At 40.1% G+C, this 23,092-nt stretch overlaps 1 protein-coding gene across 1 annotated transcript; it reads right to left on the bottom strand.

The window, feature by feature from the left end:
- Window positions 1-674: 674 nt before the first annotated feature.
- Window positions 675-22,466, bottom strand: LOC115059309 (tyrosine-protein kinase receptor TYRO3). The gene is made up of 14 exons (XM_029526965.1): window positions 22,386-22,466; window positions 13,920-13,981; window positions 12,794-13,409; window positions 10,319-10,474; window positions 8,203-8,395; window positions 6,648-6,742; window positions 5,974-6,087; window positions 5,649-5,729; window positions 5,473-5,565; window positions 4,962-5,083; window positions 3,228-3,337; window positions 2,751-2,910; window positions 2,473-2,609; window positions 675-1,312 (listed from the first exon to the last, which is right to left on the bottom strand). Exons 3-14 carry the CDS (start codon window positions 13,281-13,283, stop codon window positions 988-990), a joined length of 2,076 nt encoding a protein of 691 aa, XP_029382825.1. The 5' UTR covers window positions 13,284-13,409; window positions 13,920-13,981; window positions 22,386-22,466; the 3' UTR covers window positions 675-987.
- Window positions 22,467-23,092: the final 626 nt, after the last annotated feature.

The following is a 23,092-nucleotide window of genomic DNA, read 5'->3' as shown; positions in this document are numbered from 1 at the left end:
GGCTCACATCTCACATCTTGAAGAAACCTCTTCAAGAAATCCAGACTCAGCTCAGACCAGGGTTCAGTACTTTTTCAGTCATAGATTCCCTCGTGGACTCACCTGACTCCTGTAAACTGTGATGAGTCTGCATAGACATAACAGTAAAGCCCCAACTCAAGCATTTACAACAAGGAACCCTTCACATTTAAGTGCGTCTATCTGCATGAAAGTCATTACTTAATTGAGAAAATATACAAGATCAGACTCAAGATTTTAAGAAACAATAATTAGACCATTGAAAAAAACATTACGATTACGTAATAAAACATTACAAAAGATCAATTTTAAAAAAATCTTTTCTGGCCCTCATTCAGAAATTTGACTCTGATGCTAAGTACTATCTCCTAATATGACTCAATATTGGAATTGGTATTTAAAACTTATCACTACCTATACATTTCACAGCTCGAACCTGGGTGAGTTGCATGCAAGATGAGTGATGTGCTAAAGCGTGTGTGAGCATACAACAATCAATATCAACTCCTGGTGGGGCTAACCAACAACCTACACTTGCTTGTAAAAGAGTTAACAGTCCTGTTCTTAGCTGTGCTTGTTTTATGCTAAGTTGGCCCAGTTCTTGAAAAAAAAAAAAAACAACTGTCCTTCCTCGTGCCTTGGATGCAGGTCTGAGTGGTTGGATTCTTCCTCAGAGGATCCAAGCCCAGAGAGGACCCAGGAACCAAGAGAGAGGGTTCCAAGCAGGTGTGGAGGAAGCCTCGGGAGAAAAGAACGAGAGGAGGAACAGGAGGTTTTTGTAGAGCTAGGTCTCATGTTATACAGTGACCATTAGCAGCTGGACTTACAGTTTGTGGTTGTGCTTCCACATAGGTGTGAAAAGATTATCATTATATGGGAGCTGAGTCCAAAAGGCCTTCCTTTGTTCAAAAAAGGAGCACATTGTCTTGAATGGGCTGTGCCCCAACACTTATAAAAGCATTGTTTGATTTAGTGATTATTATTCATTGTCATTGAATCAGTGCTATATTTAAGGTAGCCACCCTCCTCTTCCATATCATCAGCTTTGTCTGCAGCAGCACCCGCAGGACTTGGCAGGTAGACATTCTCCCCCCTCCCTCCAGAGTTTGTCTGTTGCTCCAAAGAGGCGGCCATGGCAGAAGCAGCTTCCAGGCCCTGGTTGATGTAGCTAGCCTCCTGGCAGGCCTCCAAGACTGGCAGCTCCAACAGAAGACTTTTCAGTTTCTCACCCAGTTCTTCAAAGCCAGGCCTCCGGTTCGGCTTCGTATCCCAGCAGCTCAGCATGACTTCATAACTGTGTTTGGAGTAAGATGGAGTAAAGTGTTACAGACACTACAGATATAGTACATTAAAGGCTTAAAACAAACAGGTTCTCAGAGGAATCCATCTGGATATGTTTCACATGTCTGTCAATTGTGAGCACTGCAAATAAAATATTCTTCTCTCATGTCATTTAGCTTGAATATATGCAGTGGGGGAAATAAGTACTGAACATGTCAAAAGAAATTTCAGTAAATGAATTTGCTATTAGACTGTTTTTCCACTTTTCCACTTAAGAAATCTGGACATGTAAATAAATGAAAATAATTTAGTTATTAGTAATGAAGTGGAATGAAATCGAAAAATAAAAATCATCAACAGCTAGAAAGTAATTCAACCTACTATTATCAGCTCGTACAATACATGTGGTTTGGCTTTTTGTTATTTAGGTGTCACATAAAAAATATTTCACAATAGGTAAAAGCTAAAAGCTCTGCATGTATTTCCAAACGTTTGGATCTTCAACCATTGGAGTTGATATTTAGAAGTGAAAGGAACATCACTCCACCATCAACTGGCCGCATTTGTCAAAGGAATTAAAGATCAGGTTCACAAGGGGCTCTTGGAATCTTGAATGTTTCAAACAATCAGTTTTGATGATTCGACCAATATTACAGCAGAGCACTGCACTGAAGTCGAAGTCTTTTACACAAAGTTATAAATAAGTTTCAGTTAAATACTCAAGATGTGATATGATATGGCTTTATTTTTCTGCATGATAATACACTGATTATACACTGTCAGGCATGGATTTGGTTCCACAGAGTCCAGACCCAAATATTATAGAGGCAGTATGAGATCACCTGGACAGAGAAAATAAATAAAAGACAGAAATGTATAGCAGAATAGTTAGAAGAGCTGAAAGAAGCCTGGTGTAATATATTACCTCACAACAATCTCCACAAAAGAGTTTAAGATGTGGGTTGTGCCAAGGGAGGTCACACTAGATACTAGGAAATTTTGTTCTGAAAGTTATGGGGGATTCACTGTGTATATATTTCCAGTATTTTCTGTTTGTATCCATATAAAGACAACAAAAAGATAAACATGGATGATTAAAAGTTGCTGAGTAAGTGGTGGTCTAAGACCTTTGCACTGTATATATTCTGTATATTTATAATGAATCAAACTCACAGTTTATGGTCACACCCCTCAGGTGGCTTGAGCCTCATTCCAGACAGTAGTAGGTCCAGTAGCTCATTGTTTTGGACTCCAGGATAAGGAGTTCTCCCCCAGGACACAATCTCCCACATTGTCACTCCAAATGACCACTGACAAGATAAAAACAAAAATCACAGCACTACTTTTTGTATATGTAATGTACAAAATCAGACATTCAGTAAAGTTCATAATCAATAAGAGTCAAATCTATTCTTTCAAAACTGTGCTGTTCCACAGACGAATGTACTCACCACATCACTTTTGGTAGTGTACACAGACTCAGACAGACTCTCCATGGCCAGCCACTTGATCGGCACACGAATAGCTACTTTCTGTCGATAATAATTGCTACTGTAGACTTTCTTGGATAAGCCAAAATCAGCTACAGATACCCTGAGGTCATCACCCAGCCTGTTAACATAAAAAAATTAAACAGTATATTTGTATTACAAGTAATGGTGTAGTGTATTTGCACTGTTCTAAGTAGTGCTGTGTTGGCTCAGATTAAAGGACAAAATATGAGCTCTGTCACAGTATTTTATTTTTTACATTTTTTACACACACACCCAGTCTGTCTCTCACACTTTTCAACAGCTTCTTTTGAACATGCAAACCCTGGATGAATACCAATAACCGAGGACAGAGGCACTATCAGAGAAGAACAAGGGTGGCATAGTGCTTGACCCACCCGGCTTCTTCCCCCCAGTATCTCCCTTTAATTGACTCACATGCAGTTGCGTGCAGCCAAGTCCCTGTGCAGAAACCCCTGCGAGCTCAGATAGTTCATCCCTGCAGCAATGTCAATCATGAAGCGCAGGAGACTCTGATGGGGCACAAACTGGAAGAGAATGGTGTGGTCTTTCATTTATTTTAAATCTGAGTAGCACTTTGTGGGTGTTTTAGCATAGGTGTGGCTGGTAATAAATGGAAGATACGTATGGCATGTTATCATTATAAATTGAAGACACAAACACAAATCCACACTGTGGTAAAGAATTAAATAAAATAGTATTAATTTTGATGCTTTTTCCAAATTCTCATGGTTATAGGTCTTGTTTTGTTGTTTGCTACAATTGATGATCAGATCATGGACAAATTTGACAAATGCAGCCTTCCATACTACGATTTACTCAGCCTCTTGGTCGACAACAATTGTAGTTCATTTGGTTAAAATTATCACCTAGCGAGCTAGAGCTCAGCCACTGTAAGTTCTTATTCAGTTCACTCACAGAGTGAAATTCATTTGGATTGAGGTCCAGCGGGTGTTCAAGAATGCAAAAGCAAGCTCAGCTACAGAACAGAATGAGGTACCTTACAATATTTAAAACAACTTACAAAGGTTACTCTACAGAGGAGTGTGAATTTTTCCTGTATCCTCAGTAGAGATATGCAAAAAATGTTTTTTGAAATCAAAAACATTGAACATCCAACTATTGTCTGGACCACTTATCAATTTTTTTAAACAGAACAGGGGGAAAAGAGAGGAGGTTCAGAAAAATAAGCCCCATCAAACTGCTCGCACACCAACACTAATGCACTAATAAAGTGCTGTGCTAGGACGTCTTGGGTACATAATTCTCTTGGAAGTCATCACTCTCGGGGATGATTACATTAAGAAGTTCAATGAGAGGAAGGGGTCAGTGCAGGAAGATAGTGGAAGAAATGCAAAGCAAGGTCATCAAAGATCATTGAGGTTGTATGCTGGCACATCTAAATGGTCCCTGATCAGAAGAAGTTGCTTCAAGATGTGGGTGTGATATCGCTACCTGGACACAAACCAAGGGCTTTTTCAACACTGGCTTGATCCCTTGGCTCCAATTGTCTGGTGTCAGAACGTCAACTGATGATGTGTTAATGATTTTATGAAGCCATGTTTTGACTAACAAAAGAATACTGTGTTTCCAATAATTTTGCTATTTTAAAGCCTACAATTAAGATATACAATGCTAGTTTCATATTCACAAAAACATTTAGTTTCAATATGAGTATCGATATCAATAAAAAAATCCATTACAACTCAATACATCAGTACAATGTTCACCTCTGCTAATGCCAATCAACAGAAAGAACAGCCAAAACTGCAAAAACCAGACCATTGTTACTATACTTATTCTGCATGTTATTTATTGGATGTGGGATGCCTGGGGATGTAGTTCAGTGATAGACTTCAAACCCCAGCCACAATGCAAACCAATGGTTGGCCTGTGCCTGTCCAAAGCCTGGAGATATGAGGAGGGTTGTGACAGGTAGGGCATCCGGCATAAAAACTGTGGCTAAATCATTAATGCAAGTCACACAGCTGACTTGCTGTGGTGAGATTGTGTACGAGTGAAGCAATCTTCTCTTAGTTCCAGGGGGGCAACCATCATTCCCCTCGTATGTATATATCTCTAGAGGAGGGTGTGCTGACATGCATCAGTTCTATTTATAGAGTTTATGTGCATGCGGTGACTGCATCTCACCATAGGAATATCACCATAACGTGTAGCAATGAGGAAGTGGCGCAGGTCTCCATGTTTCATGTAGGGCAGGAGAACCAGAGGAACAGGCAGGGAAGAGCCCTGTTCTCTCTGCAAAGTGACCCCTGCAGGACAAACACAGTCTCATTTCTCTCACAATGTTACCTCTGCTGCAGAAGAGAAGAGAAAGCTAATCTAAGTGTGTGGGTAGATTAAAAGATGAGACACAAACATTCTAATTTACCTTTCAAAAATGTCAGCGCACCAGATCAGAGAACAAATTCTTTATCGCTGATAGAAAAAGAGTTTCACCAAAATACACGCCTTGAGGCAAAATAAATGGCGAACCGGAATAGATATTTATCTATATAGCAAATGAAATTATAAAACATGTTGTTCATGTTTAAAATAACACCTGTTCTGCTGATAGGCCACACTCAGCAAGGTTAGACAAGAACAAAGTATTTGTAAATCAGCAATTCCTCAGCTAAACCTAAAGGGTGATATAACTTACCAAGAAGTTTGACCACATTTTCATGATCAAAGCTCTTCATGATCTCTGCCTCTCTCAAAAACTCATGTAATTCTTCCTGGTTGTAGATTCCCACTAGGTGAGTAAGAAAAAAAAGACAAATATAAGAAAACTTTGAGTGGAGTTCTGATATAGTGTTCACTATCAGTTCTACACACCTTTCATTGTCTTCACAGCCACCTTGATGTGCAAGCCTTCTTCTGCATTAAAAACGCCTTCATATACAGAACCAAACTCCCCTGTACAACAGTAAGCATTGCTTTTAGCAATCATCGTAACACAGAAAAACTATCATGAAATACCTGTCATTACCAACGTATTTGATTCACTGGAGGCTGAAAGAGAAATCATTCACTGAGTCATTATTCAACAATAATATAAGTGTTGATGTGTAAACAGGAGAGACAGTATCATTCATCTAGAATATTCTACCCTAATCAGAGTTGGTGAAGTGACAGACAGGATTATTTATGAAGAACTGACCTTTGCCCAGCTCTTTGCCCAGTGTCAACTTGTTTCTTGCTATCAAGACATCCTTCAGACTGGCCAGCAGCCTCTCACTGACCCCCTCCAACAAGTGGGCCACCCCCTCTGCCACTGAAACACAAAGCAAAACATTCAATGTCCAAATGTGACAAAAAGAAAAGTAACATGTTTGCAGCAGAAGGCTGCTCATCCTCTGAATATGAACTAAGAGTCAGTTAACACAATTTCTGAATGCAGGCTGTGAAAATTTCTGTGGACTGACTCATTGATCACAATATTAATATAGAGCCTCCACCTGCTTTTCAATCAAAGACCCCATTAAGGTAACCTATTATATTACGCATTACAATATATATTTAGGGATATCTAATGTTAGGGTGCAACAAAGCTGTTGATGTCTTTCAACTGTAAGTTGCATTGCATTAAAGCATCTACCAAATGAATAAATGTAAATGCTAATAAAAAATTCAGACTGTTGGATATGCATGTTTGCTACAAATAAAGTACAGCCCTCGCATGAAAATATTTGCTGTGTTTTTCCCACTGCTTTACAGTGTGACCACAAAGGATAAAACACATACCTATGTTTGGTTTGATCAAACTGAAATTCTGTTTTCAAATGTCAGAGATGACAAGATGAAAAGGACAAAGATACTGATCATTACACTTACTGTTATCCTCCTGAGGTGCAGCCTCCTCCACCTCTGGACATTGGTAGGAACGTTGAATATTGATTGGGAAAAGCTCTACCGTGTCTGGGTCTGAACTGAAGGCACATTGTGATTTTAAACATTTTAAATGTAACATAGTTCCCACATGCAATGGTCAACACTGCCTACTCACAGCAAGAGGATTCTACTTCAAATCTCAAGTCTGAGGCCTTTGTGTGTGCAGTTTGGATGCTCTCCTGTGCCTGCATGGGGGAACCCTGCATGGGGGAACCCATGTAGGCACAGAGAGGACCTCCAGAGAACCAGAAGGCAACTCCAGGATTCCTCTCACTGTCCAGAGACATGTATTAATTGGTTTAGATGAATTAATTTCTGACTACCTGTGGGTGTGAGTGCAAATGTGAATGGCTGTTTTTCTCCATATGTTGGCCCTGAGATCTACTGGAGACCTATCCAGGATATACTGCGCCCCTTGCCCAATGTCAGCAGGGACTGGCTTCAACCATCAGTGACCTTAACAGTTAAGTCACATTGCTAATGGATGGTTTATGGGAAATGTGTGGTCACTGGAAAACAATTGCAACATTGTACCCAAAATGAAGTTTTAAATCTAATGTTGCTCAAAATCCTGCAATATTGACTATTTCTCGGCAGTTCTCAGACAGTGTTTCTCATTTTTCAAAGCTACTTTCAGAAATATCAGCATGTCATACATATAGTATGTAGACAGGGCTCAATAACTTATCTAAATTTAAGTATATTCACTATTTCTATTTTCACAGTCAGTTATTACACAACAAGAAAGACACACAAACACAATCATGCCACTGGGAGGAGGAAGACAGTTTCAAAGTTAAAAGTAACAGAGAAAATTCATTTGTGGTTATGATTTTGTGACAGCTGCAAACACAGAAAGGACATTCAGACAGAGCCAACAAAAGGCCCAGAAGGAGAAGACAAGAATATGTTTAATGAAATTTGTCTCAATGGGCTGCATCCTCAACAAAGAACCTTACTTTATTGCATATGTGAGGAGAAATAAGCTAACAACGATATGACACTAACATACTGCTAACAAACATCTCAGCACTAAAGATCAGTGTTATATTGGAAAGCTACCGTGTGGCCTTATTTCTGAGTCAAACAAATAATGACCCCAGATAACCTGTTCAGTCATTTTATTATTGTCCAAGGATATGATGGGCAAAAGCTCAGTAGAATAATCTAAAACCATGTTGATGTGAAATGAAACAATTTGCTATGGAATAGGCTCATTTTAAACAGAAACCTCAGCAAAATGATGGTGTTTCATTTTATGCAGAAGATGCACTGTCAAGTCTTGTCAATTCTACCAATTCATACTTTAGGCTGAATTGGTCCACAAGCCTAACAGCTGAGCTAAACATTAAGCCCAGAGGAACTCTGGTTGTTGTCTATTCAACTTTTGTACCATTTAGAGGTTTTCACTGGACTTGAGCTGCTGGCATTTCATTAAAGGAAATGATAACAGATAAAAAGAATTGCACTGAGACACAGAGGTAGATGATTCTTTTACCTGTGTTGGGTGTAGTTCCGACGCAGGAGACACACAACCATGGGAATTACAGCCATGAGCAGCAAGATAGCAAATAAAACACCAACTGTCAGCCACATGGACATACGTCTGTAGTGGTGTGCAGCAAGTGCTAATTCATCCTTTGAGATGTACAACTCTGGGGTCACAGTGACCACCACTCCAGGCTCTTTCCCTGGAAGAAAAAGTGGCCCGCGTGACACATAAATGAAAAGTAATGTTCATGTTAAACATCACATTTAAATAGTCTCTAAAGTGGACCCAATAAGTAAATCTGTTGCACTGCTACTTTTCCAAAAAATTTTATAAAAGTTGCCACCAAAAAAGTGTTATTAGCTCAGACCAACAAACAATGGTTGCTTCTAATTATATCTGACTGCTAGTCTGGTTCCTAGCAGTAGTGTTTATCAGCCTGGCCACTGTCCGAAGGAAGAAACAATTGCAGCTTGGGCCACAAACCCTGAAATTTTGTTACTATAGATCTATTAACATAGTTTTTGGATATCTATCTAGCTATCATCAGACTAGCCATAGCCCCACAGTCTAAATGCCCGTCTGACCATGGTTCTTTTATTAATTTAGTGACTATCCAAAAGCTTGGATTCTCTCACTGAGCCCCTTCAGCTTCTCTGCCTCTTCGGAAAATAGGATTCTTTGTCTTTTGTTGGGGAGCTTTTCCATATTTACTCCTGTTATACATTACAACAGGAAAGCCTTTTTTATTGCGCAATTGCTTTGTCTTTGCACTGTGAAATGACTTTTAACTTTTCTGTGAATTTTTGTGCCTGGTGCAGAATTGAAGAGAAAAGAAGTGAAAGTGACACTTAAGCTTTCTCGCTTTCTTATCAACTTGTTTTAGCATTGCACTGTGTAATCAGTATCGGGTTATTATAAATTCAAACAGATTACCTGTCTAATGCCATTTAATACTAACTCAGTTATACTTCAAAACATGAAGGCTTCTCTTGTTAATATTTGAATTAAATATGGAAAAATTCATCAAAGCTCTGAAACAAATTTTTCTTTCTACATCAAAAGCATAAAATTTCTATTTGGTTCAGTTTCATATTTAACCTTGATTTCAGATGCAGCAGCAGTAACTTTTTTTCCACACTGAATTTTTGACTTCCGTTTGTTACACGGACATAAACACAACTCAAACAGTTAGATTTTGCTATTGTATATGTCTGTGGATATTTAAATAAATAATTAGTGAACACATTCTCCATAACAATGTGATGAAGCGATAGTGTGCATATTGAATGTTTAAATTCAAAGGAACTGGTGCAGCTTTAAACAACTGCAGCCCACATGTCTTTTCCCCAAATGAGCTCATTTAAGCAGTGTACATTTTTAATTAGCTGGAGAGGGATATGGAGCTGGAAATTCGTGATAATTACTGGTGAAGCAACAACGAGACAAAGATTTCTGATTAAGTTTGCTCATATTAGCTAAAAGACTGAAGTAGCAGATCCTCTTATCAGGCTTACATACATCTATTAATGGTCAACGTAGCAGTGGATGCAAGTGGTGCTCCGTGGAGGCTGGATATATCATTCAAGGCTTGCACTGACAGTCTGTAGCCACACTGGGGATTCATGCCTATGATGCTGACTGAGGTGCTGTTGAGCTCTGATGAGTCTAGCAGGAACATTACATTGCTCCCACATGCCTCCCACACACCACCAGCCTCTGCTTCCTTCTGACATTTTACATGATACGTAATTTCCTGTCTGCCTCCCCAGTCGAGAGGAGGATCCCACACCAGTTTCAGCACTGAATCATTGTGATGTTGGACCGTTAGGTTCACTGGAGCAGAGGGTGGCTCTGTGAGGCACATAGCAGGGAAGCAAAATCAAAATACACCAAAAAATGTAATGTATACAGTTTCACAGAAGGAAGCCAATCAATGTGCAACACGGTGGACATCTGAGAAATGATCATTTCAATGAAAGACAAGCATTAGAAAAAAAATCACTGAAGAGGTAAAAAATTTGCAATGTACATAACTTACATAAGACCTTTAATGTCTAATCATTTGAAATAATTTTATAGTGGGATGACACTTGGTGATTCACAGAAAACCCGTCAGTCTTACTGGTACAGCTGAGGTGATCTGGCTCCGTTGGCAGTCGGCTGAAACCCTGCAGACAGTCACACCTCTCTGATCCTTCTACGTGTGTCCTGCTGTTCGCTGGACACAGCTGGCATCCTGCACTGTCATTAGCTGATTTGTAGAAGCCCATCCTACATGCTGGTGAAATAGAAATAATCACTGATTGGGGAGGTTGAATTACTTTGATTATGAAAGTGTTCTTTATAGAGAACCTTTTTAAATGACCTCAAGCATTTCTCATATTTCTTATCTCTCATTGTCCAATACGTGGACTAACATTTAGGCCCCAGAGTGTTTTATCAAACTGTCCCTGCTGCTGCAATGGCAAAAATGTCACATTTTAGATAAAAATAAGCATGAGTCAGACATTTTGTTTTTTTTTTTTTTTGTTGAGCAATGCAAAGGAAATGTATCAAAAATAAAACATAAGGGAAGGAAGAGATTAATGAGGAAGAGGATATGAAAGTCAGGAGGCATTGCTCATCAAATAGAAAATGGCAGTGAAAATAGAAAGAGAGATATCTCCTGAAAGAGACATCTCTGAATAGCAATGTCTAAATCACATTACAATTACATTACTGATGGTGGATGGAAACTGATGAAAATTAAAATACATTGTTTTGAGGTCATTTGATGTGATGTTTTGAAAGCACAGTTTTCACACACACGTAAATCTTCTTGGCTTAACATGAGTCATTAGGTAGTGATTGATTTAAACAAAACATTCAGTTTGAGCTTTTTGTGTAGGTTATAGGTCATCCAGGTTGAGGGCAACAGGACTTTGTTTTAGATTCTTAAAGACATTTCACCTCATCCAAGAGGCTTCATCAGGTCAGAACAGCACAGACTCAACTTCCTCAGAAAAGTGCAGAAGTTTGATTTTGCTGACTGCTTCTAAAAATTTGTTCTTGCACTTATGTGGCAGATAAAGCAAGGGTACAAACCAAGTTTAGAATTTTTTTTGTTATACATGGAAATGCCAAGATTAAAGACAGAAAAATGATGAATGAAGCAATGCCTCTGGAGAAAGATACTCTCCTTTTTATAACATAGTTTAGTTCTGTTATAATTTATTTACTCTTTCAAAGTGTTCACCATAGCATGCTTCTTGAATACTTAGTATCAATTATCATATTCATATTCATATTGCAAACAGTATTTAAAAACAGGACCGTCCTGTTCCTCTGATGTTATAAAGTGAAATTTTGGAAATTTGTCTCCTGATCATCTTAGTTGCTGCTGCCACTTTAGAAGTCCATTTGGGCCTTATGATCAGACACTTCAATCATCAAACAAATAAATGTCTTTATTATTATTCAGATTTTAGAAGTTGTCTTGTAAGTGCAGGAAATTCTTAAGTCTATTGTCCCTTTTTTTTTTTTTTTTTTTCAAAAATTGTAACTACATTTAAACATAAGACCAATAGTAAGATTTATTATTAATGTCATAATCAGCAGTAAGAAGATCAAAGTTGGACAAATTCAAATCCAAAACTGGAAGGGCCAGTAAACAACTTTGGGCAATAAATCTAAATTTACCTCAATGCAGTGGTCATTTCTTCAGATGAGACGAGACCAAATATATTCGTAATAATGTTTTTATTTTGGTTTTTTTTTTAATCGCTAAATGACAAGACAAAATCAATGTCTGTGCTTAAATTAACACGCATTTTTGTGGACAGAAAAAAATCTTTCGATCTACTGTATCAAATAAAAACCTTAATTTTTTTTTTTTTTTTTGGTCAGAAGAAGAGATTTATATATTATGTGTGGCTAAGATAGAACAGTGCCAGCTGACTTGTTGATTTGTTATTCAATAAATGTATTCCTGCCTGAAATACATTTTACAATAATAGATTAATTTAGGGGTTTAGGGTGAGAGACAGCATAGCGACATGTGGTTCAATATTTGGATATTTTTCTGCTTCAAGTTCAAATCCACCTCACAAAATACTGATTAAAAATTTTGATCACTCCCAGATTGTGATGCTTCCAAAATCACGTGTTGCCACTTCATTAGGTAATAACATACATGTGAGATAAGTGAGAAAAAGACCAAAAATTCCATCCATTGGTGAGAATGAATTGGCTGAAATTAGATTAAAATTAATCTGCTTTTAAGGACTAAAATGAGCTCCATCAACTACAACTAACCTAAAATACTTTGGGTTTTGTTTTGTTTTTTTATAAAATCAGACTAAATGCTCAGACTTAGTCAACTACAACTTGACAAAAAATAGTACACAGTAAACTAAATAACAAAAAACTAATAAGAGCATCTGATACACAAATAAGCTCAATGTTTTGCTAAAGCTGTTTTTGTGCTTAAAGGGACACATTTTCTCATGTTTTGATGTTGTTGTTTTTTTTTTGAGTTTGCACTACAATGAAGAAAAATATTACTGTTTGAATGAATTCTAAATGTTTGATGAATTAAAAAAATCCTATGGGATCATACCTTGACAGGTGTCACCCATGACTTGATGCCCAGGCTCACAGGCACATCCCCCCTGCAGTGGCCCCCACACTCCATCCAAATGACACTCTCTAATGGGCAGAGAAACCTCCACAGCTCCCTTCACACAGGAACCTGACAGAGGCCCAGACCCAGCCCCCGCCCCTCCAAACCAGGCCAGGTGAGTCATAATCTCAGGGCACCTTCTGTAGTACAGCCTGATGGAAGTTAGCAACACACATGTTCCAGAATAGAGGAAGGCAATTTGGAAGCCTTGGCGCTTTACAGAGCCCAACTTCAATGCCAGGCTATAGTTCAAATAGCTGGATATCTGGCTTAAAGGGACTGTGACTGGGAATGGCTTTGAGGTCTGAAGTTCCAAAACTGCCCTATCCTGAAATCTTGAGATAGGTGTGTCTGTGTCATAAAAGTGAACTTGCAGTTGGCTGAGCACTCCAGATGGTTCCTCTTCTTGGGAAAATGCAACATCCATTAGCAGATCATGGGCTTCTTTACGCTCGATCCAGTGGCTTAAAATACTTCTTGGTATTCTTCTCCCACAAGCCTGGAGTACAGGCACGCGACTCTCTGTGCCAAGTCTAAGATGGATTTCATTCCACTGGAGTGACAAGAGAGAGGGAAAATGAAATCAATGAAAAGCCACATGGAGGTCTATGGAGACTGAAGGCTGGAGCCAGACTCTAGTGGCCTTTAGAGGAACTGCAGCGTTGGCTTCATTTTTAACCTCCTCAAACTTGATTCAGTCCTTTCTGTCCCTCCAATTTTCCTAATTTGTGTGAAGTGTTTGTGCATTAGGTGGCATCACGTCTTTGGTCATTTTAATTGGGATTAATATTTACATTTTCTATCCCCTACTTAAAATTGTGTACTTCACATTTTTCACCAAAGATGAACTACAAGCAACTCTCCACAAATTTTGATTAAATGTGAAAACGTTCATTTCAATGCAACATAAACATTGCGAAGACACAAAAAAAACCTATTCTGTTATTGGTGTCATTACAAAGCAAACAAAAAATAATAAAAAAGGTTATTTCATTAAAATGTTTTTTATTCTGTATAAATTTTCCTTGTGCATGATGACTTTTATTATAAAACACACACTTACTTCTCTGCGTGGGGAAGATGTCCATTCCAACCTGGTCTGTTTTTCAAAGCTGAAAAGCTCCACTAAACAGAGTAGGCAAGAGGAAGTTAAGACAGTTATAGAGTAATGCTGAACTTTCCGTGACAAATATTTTTCCACTCTCAGTGAAGGAACAGTGAACAGTGCCAAGTCAGAAGTTTCTAGCAGCAGCTTGTACACTTGGGCTGAGCCTGCTCATAATTAATTTCTCAATTCCCGAAATCTTTAATTTTATTTTTTTGCGCCTTACACTAATTAGGGCATATATGGATGATATGAAGTTGATAACTACAACGGTGCCATGTATGAAAAGAGCACTTGAGAGACTTAATATAAACTTAAAGTGGGCTAGTATGAAAATCAAGCCTAGTAAGTCTAGAAGTATCTCAATAAGCAGAGGGAGATTAAGTGATCGAAAGTTTGTAATAGATGAAAAGGACGGAGAACAGGTAGTGCAGTTTCAGAAGGATGTTGCTGAGTGACTGGATAGAATAGACAAATAAGGACTTCCAGGAAAGTTGAAGCTGTGGTGATTGCAGTTTGGATTATTTCCCAGGTTGATGTGGCCACTGTCATATATGAGATTCTAATATCTGCTGCAGAGAAAATGGAAAGACTAGTAAACTTTTACATTAGGAAGTGGCTAGGTGTTCCAAGATGTTTAAGCACTGTGGCACTGTATGGGAATGACATACTTCAGCTTCCAGTATCTAGTCTAGTGGAGGAGTTTAACTGTACTAAGGTTAGGACAGAGCTCCTGTTATCTGGGAGTAAAGATGTGGTAGTTAGTAAGGTGGTTCCAAACCCACCCAAGGGGAGAAATTTTAATCCAAGAATGGCAGTGCAGGAAGCAAAAGCAACTCTTGGGCATACAGAGATTGTGGGTAATGTACAAATAAGCCAGGGAGACTTGGGGCTTGGCCGAGGCAAACCGGTGTGGAGTAGAGCAGGTCCCAAAGAGAAGAGGAAACTAGTTGTGGAGCAGGTACGTAAACAGGAGGAAATATCAAGGACTGTGAGGGCAGTGGCTCAGGCTAAGCAGGGACAGTGGTATGGAGCAAAGTAGTATTAGATTTTTGATAGGGGCAACATATGATTGATTGCCAACTCCCCAGAAACCAAAACTCTGGGTAAATGGAGACCCGCTATGTTCGTTGTGTTCAGGTACTGCAACTCTAAAGCACATCTTGTCAGGTTGTACGGTTAGTATGTCGGACGGTATACGTGGCGACATAACCAGGTTTTAGAAAGCTTAGCTGCAGGCATTGAAGATATACGGAGGCAGGCAAATTTAGAAGGGTCTAAGACAAAGAGAGTGGCAATTCAGTTTATTCAAGAAGGAGGGAAAGGTAATAAGATAACAAGGAGGCAAGGCAGCTTAGAGGATGCTAGTGACTGGGAGATGCAGGTAGATTTAGGAGGAAGGTTTGTTGTTTCCCAGGAAATAACCTGTACAAAACTAAGGCCTGATATAATTTTGTGGTCTAGGAGTAGAATGAGAGTATATTTCATAGAGCTGACTGTGCCGTGGGAGGATTCAGTTGAAGAAGCATATGAAAGGAAAAAGCTCAGGTATCCAGATCTAAGTAAGGATGCTGAGCAGCGAGGATGGAAGGTTAGGATTTGTCCAGTGGAGGTAGGATGTAGAGGGTTTGTAGCCAGATCTGTTGCTGCTTTGTTGAAGGAGTTAGGAGGAAGGGGACAGAGGGTGAGGAAAATAGTGAAGGAAATGTCAGATGAGGCAGTAAGATCCAGTCAGTGGATTTGGGTTAGAAGAAGAAGGTGTCCGTGGCGTGAAGTGCGTGCGGTAAGCGTGTTGCGTCATTTCCGGTCACTGGCGGTTGTGCTCTCTATTGTGCTTGTGTTGTTTCCACTGTTCTTCTGCTATTATTTCCTAATTCACTCGAGTAATCAGGCAGAAAATTATTTTCACACCAACACTAGGTTTTAGAAGTCAATATCTCCCCTTTCTCCAAAGTTTATAACCGTTTCTGTTCCTCCCCTAATCAAACTACCCGATTAGCAATGTCCTCTAGCTCTCTGTCTCCACTCTCTGTTCCTCCTTCTCCTCCTCCTCTCCTCTCCTGTTCTCTGTGCCTCATGTGTAGTTATTCTTCTGCCTCCTTTTATGATAGCACCTCTTGTCATAGATGTAGGATGATGGTAGAAATGGAGGCGAAGATTAATGAGTTAGAATCCCGGCTCCGCACTTTAGCTAGCCCAACTTATGCTAGTGTAGTTAGCCCCCCCCCTGTAGCCGGTGCGGACCAACCTAGACGAGCTCATACGGCAGCTAAGATAGTTTCCTCCCCCCCAGTGGCTCCCGAGCAGCCGGGATCTAGTCAGGGCGGCTGGGTGACTGTCCGAGACAAGAGGCATAGTCGTAGGCAGCAGCCCCCGGTTCACCTCCAACAGGTTCTCCCCTCTCAGCGACACACCCGCTGAAAAGCCGACTCTAGTGATTGGTGATTCTATTCTGAGGAACGTGAAGTTAGTGACACCGGCGGCCATAGTGAAGTGTATCCTGGGGGCCAGAGCAGGCGACATCCAGTCTTATCTGAAACTGCTGGCTAAGGGTAAACGTAAATATGCTAATATTGTTATTCACGTCGGCAGTAACGACACCCGACTTCGCCAGTCGGAAGTCACAAAAATGAATGTGGAATCGGTGTGTACTTTTGCTAAAACGATGTCGGACACTGTAGTTTTCTCCGGCCCCCTCCCTAATCGGACCAGTGATGACATGTACAGCCGCATGTCGTCATTTAACCGCTGGCTGTCGAGGTGGTGTCCCGAAAACAACGTGGGCTACATAGATAACTGGAAGTCTTTCTGGGGGAGACTTGGTCTAATTAGGAGAGATGGTGTCCATCCCACCGTGGACAGGGCCGCTCTCATTTCTAGAAATATGGCCGATTTTATTAGAAATCCAAAACCCTGACAATCCCGGGTCGAGACCAGGAGGCAGAGCCGCAGTTTAACACGCTCCTCTGCGCCTCAGTCAGAGCGGTCACCTGCGGAGAATAGAATAGAGTCTCTGTCTATGTTTAGGTCTATAGAAACTGTGTCTGTCCCCCGACCACCTAAATTTAGACAAGTTAATAAACCCAAACTAAACAAAAGAGGAGCTAAAAACAAAAACCTAACTGTAATTAAAACAGCCACAAATTTAGTCTCAAATAACACTGCGATCAAATGTGGACTGTTGAACATTCGATCATTATCATCAAAATCTCTACTAGTTAACGATCTCATAGCTGATCACCATATTGATTTATTTTGTATAACTGAAACGTGGCTGCAGCAGGATGAGTATGTTAGCATTAATGAAGCTACACCCCCAACTCATGTTAACTTTCATATCCCTCTTACCACAGGTCGAGGAGGTGGGGTGGCTGCAATATTTCAGTCAAGCCTATTAATCAACCCCAGACCAAAATCTGGCTTCAGGTCTTTTGAAAGCCTCACTCTTAGTCTTTCCCACTCAGACTGGAAAGATGAAAAACCAGTTCTGTTAGTCACAGTATACCGTCCACCTGGTCCGTACTCAGAATTCCTATCAGAGTTTTCTGAGTTTATATCAGAGTTAGTACTTAGTACAGATAAAATCATTATTCTGGGAGATTTCAATATACATGTTGATGTAGAAAGCGACAGCCTTAGTTCTGGGTTTCTTTCCCTCCTAGACTCAATTGGCTTTTCCCAGCATGTGAATGAACCCACTCACTTTTACAATCATATCCTTGATCTTGTTCTAACATATGGCATTGAAATTGACAAGCTAACAATTCTTCCCCAAAATTCTCTCCTGTCTGACCATTACCTTATTACATTTGAGTTTACTTTAATGGGCTCCACAGCTTTGAGGAATCAGCTATAGAAGATGTTTATCTGAAGCTGCTGTGGCTAAATTTAAAGAGAACATTTGGTCATCATTCCCAACAGTGCCATATCTAAATTTAAATGAGGATTTCTCCCATACGCAGGTTGATGACCTTGTGACTAGCACTATGGCCACACTGCGTTCGAATCTTGATAATGCCGCCCCTCTCAAAAAGAAAGTATTCAATCTGAGGAGGATGGCTCCCTGGTATAGTTACCAAATCCGTACCTTGAAGCAGACATCAAGGAAATTAGAAAGAAACTGGCGTTCCAGTAAGTCAGAAGAGTCTCACAGAGCCTGGAAAGACAGCCTAAAAACGTATAAAAAAGCTCTCCACAGTGCTAGAAGTTCATATTACTCAGCACTCATAGAAGAAAACAAGAACAACCCCAGGTTTCTCTTCAGCACTGTAGCCAGGCTGACAGAGAGCCATAGCTCAGTTGAACCAGTGATCCCTTTAGCTCTAAGCAGTAATGATTTTATTAGTTTTTTTTCAGACAAAATTCTCACGATCAGAGAAAGAATTTATCAGCTCTTGCCTACGTTAGATAAAAATCCCCTTCTGAAGACGGCAACTGCTGAATCAGCTGCGGTGCCTCTTTTACATCTGGAATCATTCTCACCTCTGAATCTCTCAGAGCTAGCTTCTATAGTTTCATCATCCAGACCATCAACCTGTCTATTAGACCCAGTACCAACTGGCCTCTTTAAAGAGATCTTTTATTTAATTGAGCCGTTCATTCTAGATTTGGTTAATCTGACTTTATTTCTGGGTTATGTACCTCAGGCACTTAAGACTGCGGTCATCAAACCCCAGCTTAAAAAGCTTAATCTTGATCCAGATGTTTTGGCAAACTATAGACCCATATCGAACCTTCCATTTATTTCTAAAATCATTGAGAAAGCTGTAGCAAAACAACTACACGAGCATCTGGATGGGAACAGTTTGTTTGAAGAGTTTCAGTCAGGATTTAGAGCCCATCATAGCACAGAAACAGCACTGGTTAAAGTCTCCAATGACATTCTAATGGCCTCAGACGATGGATCAGCCTCCATACTTCTCCTTCTAGATCTTAGTGCTGCATTCGACACCATAGATCATAATATTTTACTACAGAGACTGGAACATGAAATTGGAATTAAAGGAACTGCACTAAAGTGGTTCAAATCCTACTTATCAGATAGACATCAGTTTGTTCATGTAAACAACAGCTCCTCCTCATGTACTGTAGTCAGTCATGGAGTCCCGCAGGGTTCGGTACTTGGACCAATCCTCTTTACGCTTTATCTGCTTCCTCTAGGCAACATTATCAGGAAACACAGCATCAATTTCCACTGCTACGCAGACGATACTCAGCTGTACCTATCAATGAAGCCAAATGAAGTCAGTCAGATAGTCAGACTGCAGGCATGTCTTGAAGACATAAAAGTCTGGATGACTGGAAATTTTTTACTTCTCAACTCTGACAAAACAGAAGTTATTGTACTCGGTCCTAAGCACCTCAGAAAAATGCTATCTAATCATCTCATCAGTTTGGACGGCATTACTTTGGCCTCCAGCTCCACTGTAAGAAACCTTGGAGTAATTTTTGACCAGGACATGTCCTTTGTCCCTCACATAAAACAAGTTAGTCGGGCAGCTTTCTTCCACCTGAGAAACATTAGGAAAATCAGAAACATCCTTTCTCAGGATGATGCAGAAAAACTAGTCCATGCATTTGTAACTTCTAGGCTGGACTACTGTAACTCATTACTATCTGGATGTCCAAACAAATCTCTAAAAGGCCTTCAGTTAATTCAGAACGCTGCTGCACGAATATTAACAGGAACTAGGAAAAGAGATCACATCTCTCCCGTGTTAGCTGCTCTTCATTGGCTGCCAGTAAAATATAGAGTAGAATTCAAAATCCTTCTTTTAACGTATAAAGCTCTTAATGGCCAAGCTCCATCGTATCTCAGAGAGCTCATAGTTCCTTACTGTCCTAGCAGGCCACTCCGCTCTCTAGATGGAGGTTTACTTGTGGTTCCTAGAGTCTCCAAGAGTCAATCTGGAGGCAGATCGTTCAGTTATCAGGCTCCTCTTCTATGGAACCAACTCCCAGCATCGGTCCGGGGGGCGGACTCTTTAGTAACTTTCAAGACCAGGCTTAAAACTTTCCTGTATGACAGAGCTGATAGTTAAAAAGTTAAAGTCCTCTACTCTTTAGCTATGCTGCTATAGGCCTAGGCTGCTGGGGGAAGGACTGAGCTTCTCTCTCTCTCTCTCTCTCTCTCTCTCTCTCTCTCTCTCGCTCTCTGTCTCTCCCTGTCACCCTCTCTCCCTCTTTCTCTCTAACTCCCTCCTTGCATGCGCTGATAAAAACCATCCTTCTTAAAAAAAACAAAAAAACAAAACAAAACAGTTTCACCCAGTTCTAAGCATTTATACTGCATTTACTAACCATGTTCTGCCAAAGTCTCTGTCTCTCCCAGTTCCTCTCCTCTCTCTCCCTGTCCTCATCCTGCAGGTGGTGACTCATCTCCATCCCATGTTCCTGCAACACCTGCTGGTCCCATATAGCATGAATTCTGTATTACAGCTCAACTCCATGAACTTCATGCAACAACATGTTCCTGCCTACACCCCCCCCCCCTCCAATGCCTGCCTGCCTGTCTCTCTCTCTCTCTCTCTCTCTCTCAACCCAACCGGTCGAGGCAGATGGCCGCCCCCCCTGAGCCTGGTTCTGCTCGAGGTTTCTGCCTCTTAAAGGAAGTTTTTCCTTGCCACTGTTGCCAAGTGCTTGCTCATCGGGGGATCTGTTGGGTCTCTTTAAATAAATTTATAAAGAGTTTGGTCTAGACCTGCTCTATATGTAAAGTGCCTTGATGTAACTTTGTTACGATTTGGCGCTATACAAATAAATCTGATTTGATTTGATTTGATTTAGAAGTAATAGTAGCTGGGGGCCCAGCAGGGGAAGCTTTTAAGAAAGACAGACTCTTGGGAGAAGCAGAGGAAGAAATCCAGGAATAGGAAGTGTATTTAAGTGGAGGGTGTGGCCTGTTTGAGCCTCTTTGAGACCATGTTAGTCCAGGTGAGTTGGTCTGTATTGGTTTGATTTTGACTTTTGCTCTCTCTCTGATTATAGGACTGTTGAGATGAATTTGTTTGCTGAATCTGCTAGTGTAGCTTGTCCTCCACCTCCTGCACCCTCTATACTTTCATGCCCCCTACTGAAACCAGGGCCTGTATCCCATCCCTACTCTTATCTCCACCTCTTCTATTTCTCCCCCCCTACCTGAACCAGGGTCTGTATCCCCACCCCGCTTTCACTGGTGCAGTGGGTGAGAGGTCAGAGTAGGTGACGGTAGTGGTGTTTGAGATGGTTGTCTTGACGTGAGGGACGGTGATGGCTGACATTAGGGGGCTGACCAGTGATCACTGTCTAGCCTCCTGAAGGTGTCGTGGGAGTAACTAGATGAAACACACTTGAAAGGAAGTTCCCACCTGATGACCCCAAAGACATGTTAGGTTGAAGCAGTAAGAAATTTTCATATTTGCAAATTTGCATCTTTGTTTTTGATCAGTTTCAGATAATGGTGCCATCCTCCGCAGATGTGCTTCAGTATGAAAAAGCCCTTAATGTTTAGTTTTGTTTAGTGCGTTGACAGGTTGATCACTGGTGATGCTGCTGACACTCATTGTATTCTCTACAAAATGGTTGGATGCTGCTTTCTTAGAGCAGGTTCCCTATATTATTTCCATGTTGGTTTGGATTTAATCAATTTTGTTATTGTTCTCGTTTTGTATGTTTTGGCTTATGTTCAGTATTCTGTATACATTCAAAATCATTTGAAGTGAGTTTTTTTTTTTTTTTGAAAGGCTACACAATTTAAATTGTTTTGCGCATACTTGTTTTCTTTTGAAGCAACATGAACATCAGTTCATGGAAGTTTTTTTGATTTTACAGACTTTGCTTTCATTGCCTCTTACTCTGATTTGAAAACATGCTGGGAAGATGAATGACAAAAATGGAAAGACAATAATTTAATATCACTTGCAGCTCAATTTAGCTATTTCACAGAAAAAAGAAATATGCCAATGTGTTTTGTTTAGGCTTGCTCATGTTTTCACCGGCATGCAGCAGGTAAACATCCACTTTGATTAATAACTCAATGAAGCTTTTACTTTTGATAAATGAGCTAATTTTTCACGGAATATTTTTAAATCTGAGATCTTTGCTCTTAACATCCAAAAAAAGTCTCTGTCTCTGTGAGCCCTTTTATTCTCATTAATTAAGAGTATAAGATACATCATAACACAGAATCAAGAGTTAAAGAATGGGCAAAACATATCTCTTAAATTAAAACTGCAATGAGTGTTCCCATCCCTCCCATCCCACCCTAACCCTAACCCTCTTGGAGCACTTCCTATAAACAACCAGAATGTGGCCCACAGCATAAAAACCCCTAAACTACTCACAGGCATTTAATTGTTGTTGGCTTTTCCTTTTGTTGTTTCTCATTTTTGTTTTTGTTTGTTTGGAAAGGGAACAAGTTCTTCTGTAAAACATCCGAACACTTACCCTCCTCTGCTTGTGTGTCCCATATCCAGATACACAGTGAGACTAAAGTGGTCCAGATGAGCCACGGTTTACTGTTCCACATCACCATGTTTCACACTGGCTTCAGATTTTGCTCATAATCCACTGTCTTCCATCAGCCTGTCATCAGCTGTGAGTGTTCACACACTAATGAGTCAGCCACAGGAATGTTGTCATTAAAGTTGTGAAATGAGCTGCCCGCCTCCTCTGGAAAACTTGCTCACATCCTTTCGAGTAGCAGACTGTTTATTCATGCTGTTTCTGCTTCTCAGCATAATACACAACCGTATCCTAGAAATGGATCTGCATGACACTTCAGCTGCAAAATATTATGAGGGAAACATTACCTGTGAAACAAGTTAGCTTTTAACTTATAGTAGTATACAACCAAACAGTAACAAACGGCATTTGAGCCCACGGGAAGGAAGGAAGGAAGGAAGGAAATTAGAAAGAAACTGGTACTCTCACCTTTGAATCTCTGTTAGCTTCCAGTATCAACTAGGCTCTTAAAAAAATGATTTTTTTACTTAATTGAGCCGTTCATTCTAGATCTGATTAATCTGGACTGGACTGGACAGAGACTGGCACATCAAATTGGCATTAACCACTAAGGTGGTTCTATCCTATTTATCAGATAGATATCAGTTTGTTCATGTTAACAACAGCTCCTCCTCAGGTACTGTATTCAG

The sequence above is a fragment of the Echeneis naucrates genome, chromosome 18, assembly GCF_900963305.1.
Source record: "Echeneis naucrates chromosome 18, fEcheNa1.1, whole genome shotgun sequence".
Lineage (NCBI taxonomy): Eukaryota > Metazoa > Chordata > Actinopteri > Carangiformes > Echeneidae > Echeneis > Echeneis naucrates.
Note: the sequence above shows the minus strand (reverse complement) of the source record. Positions and strands in the feature narration are given on the sequence as shown.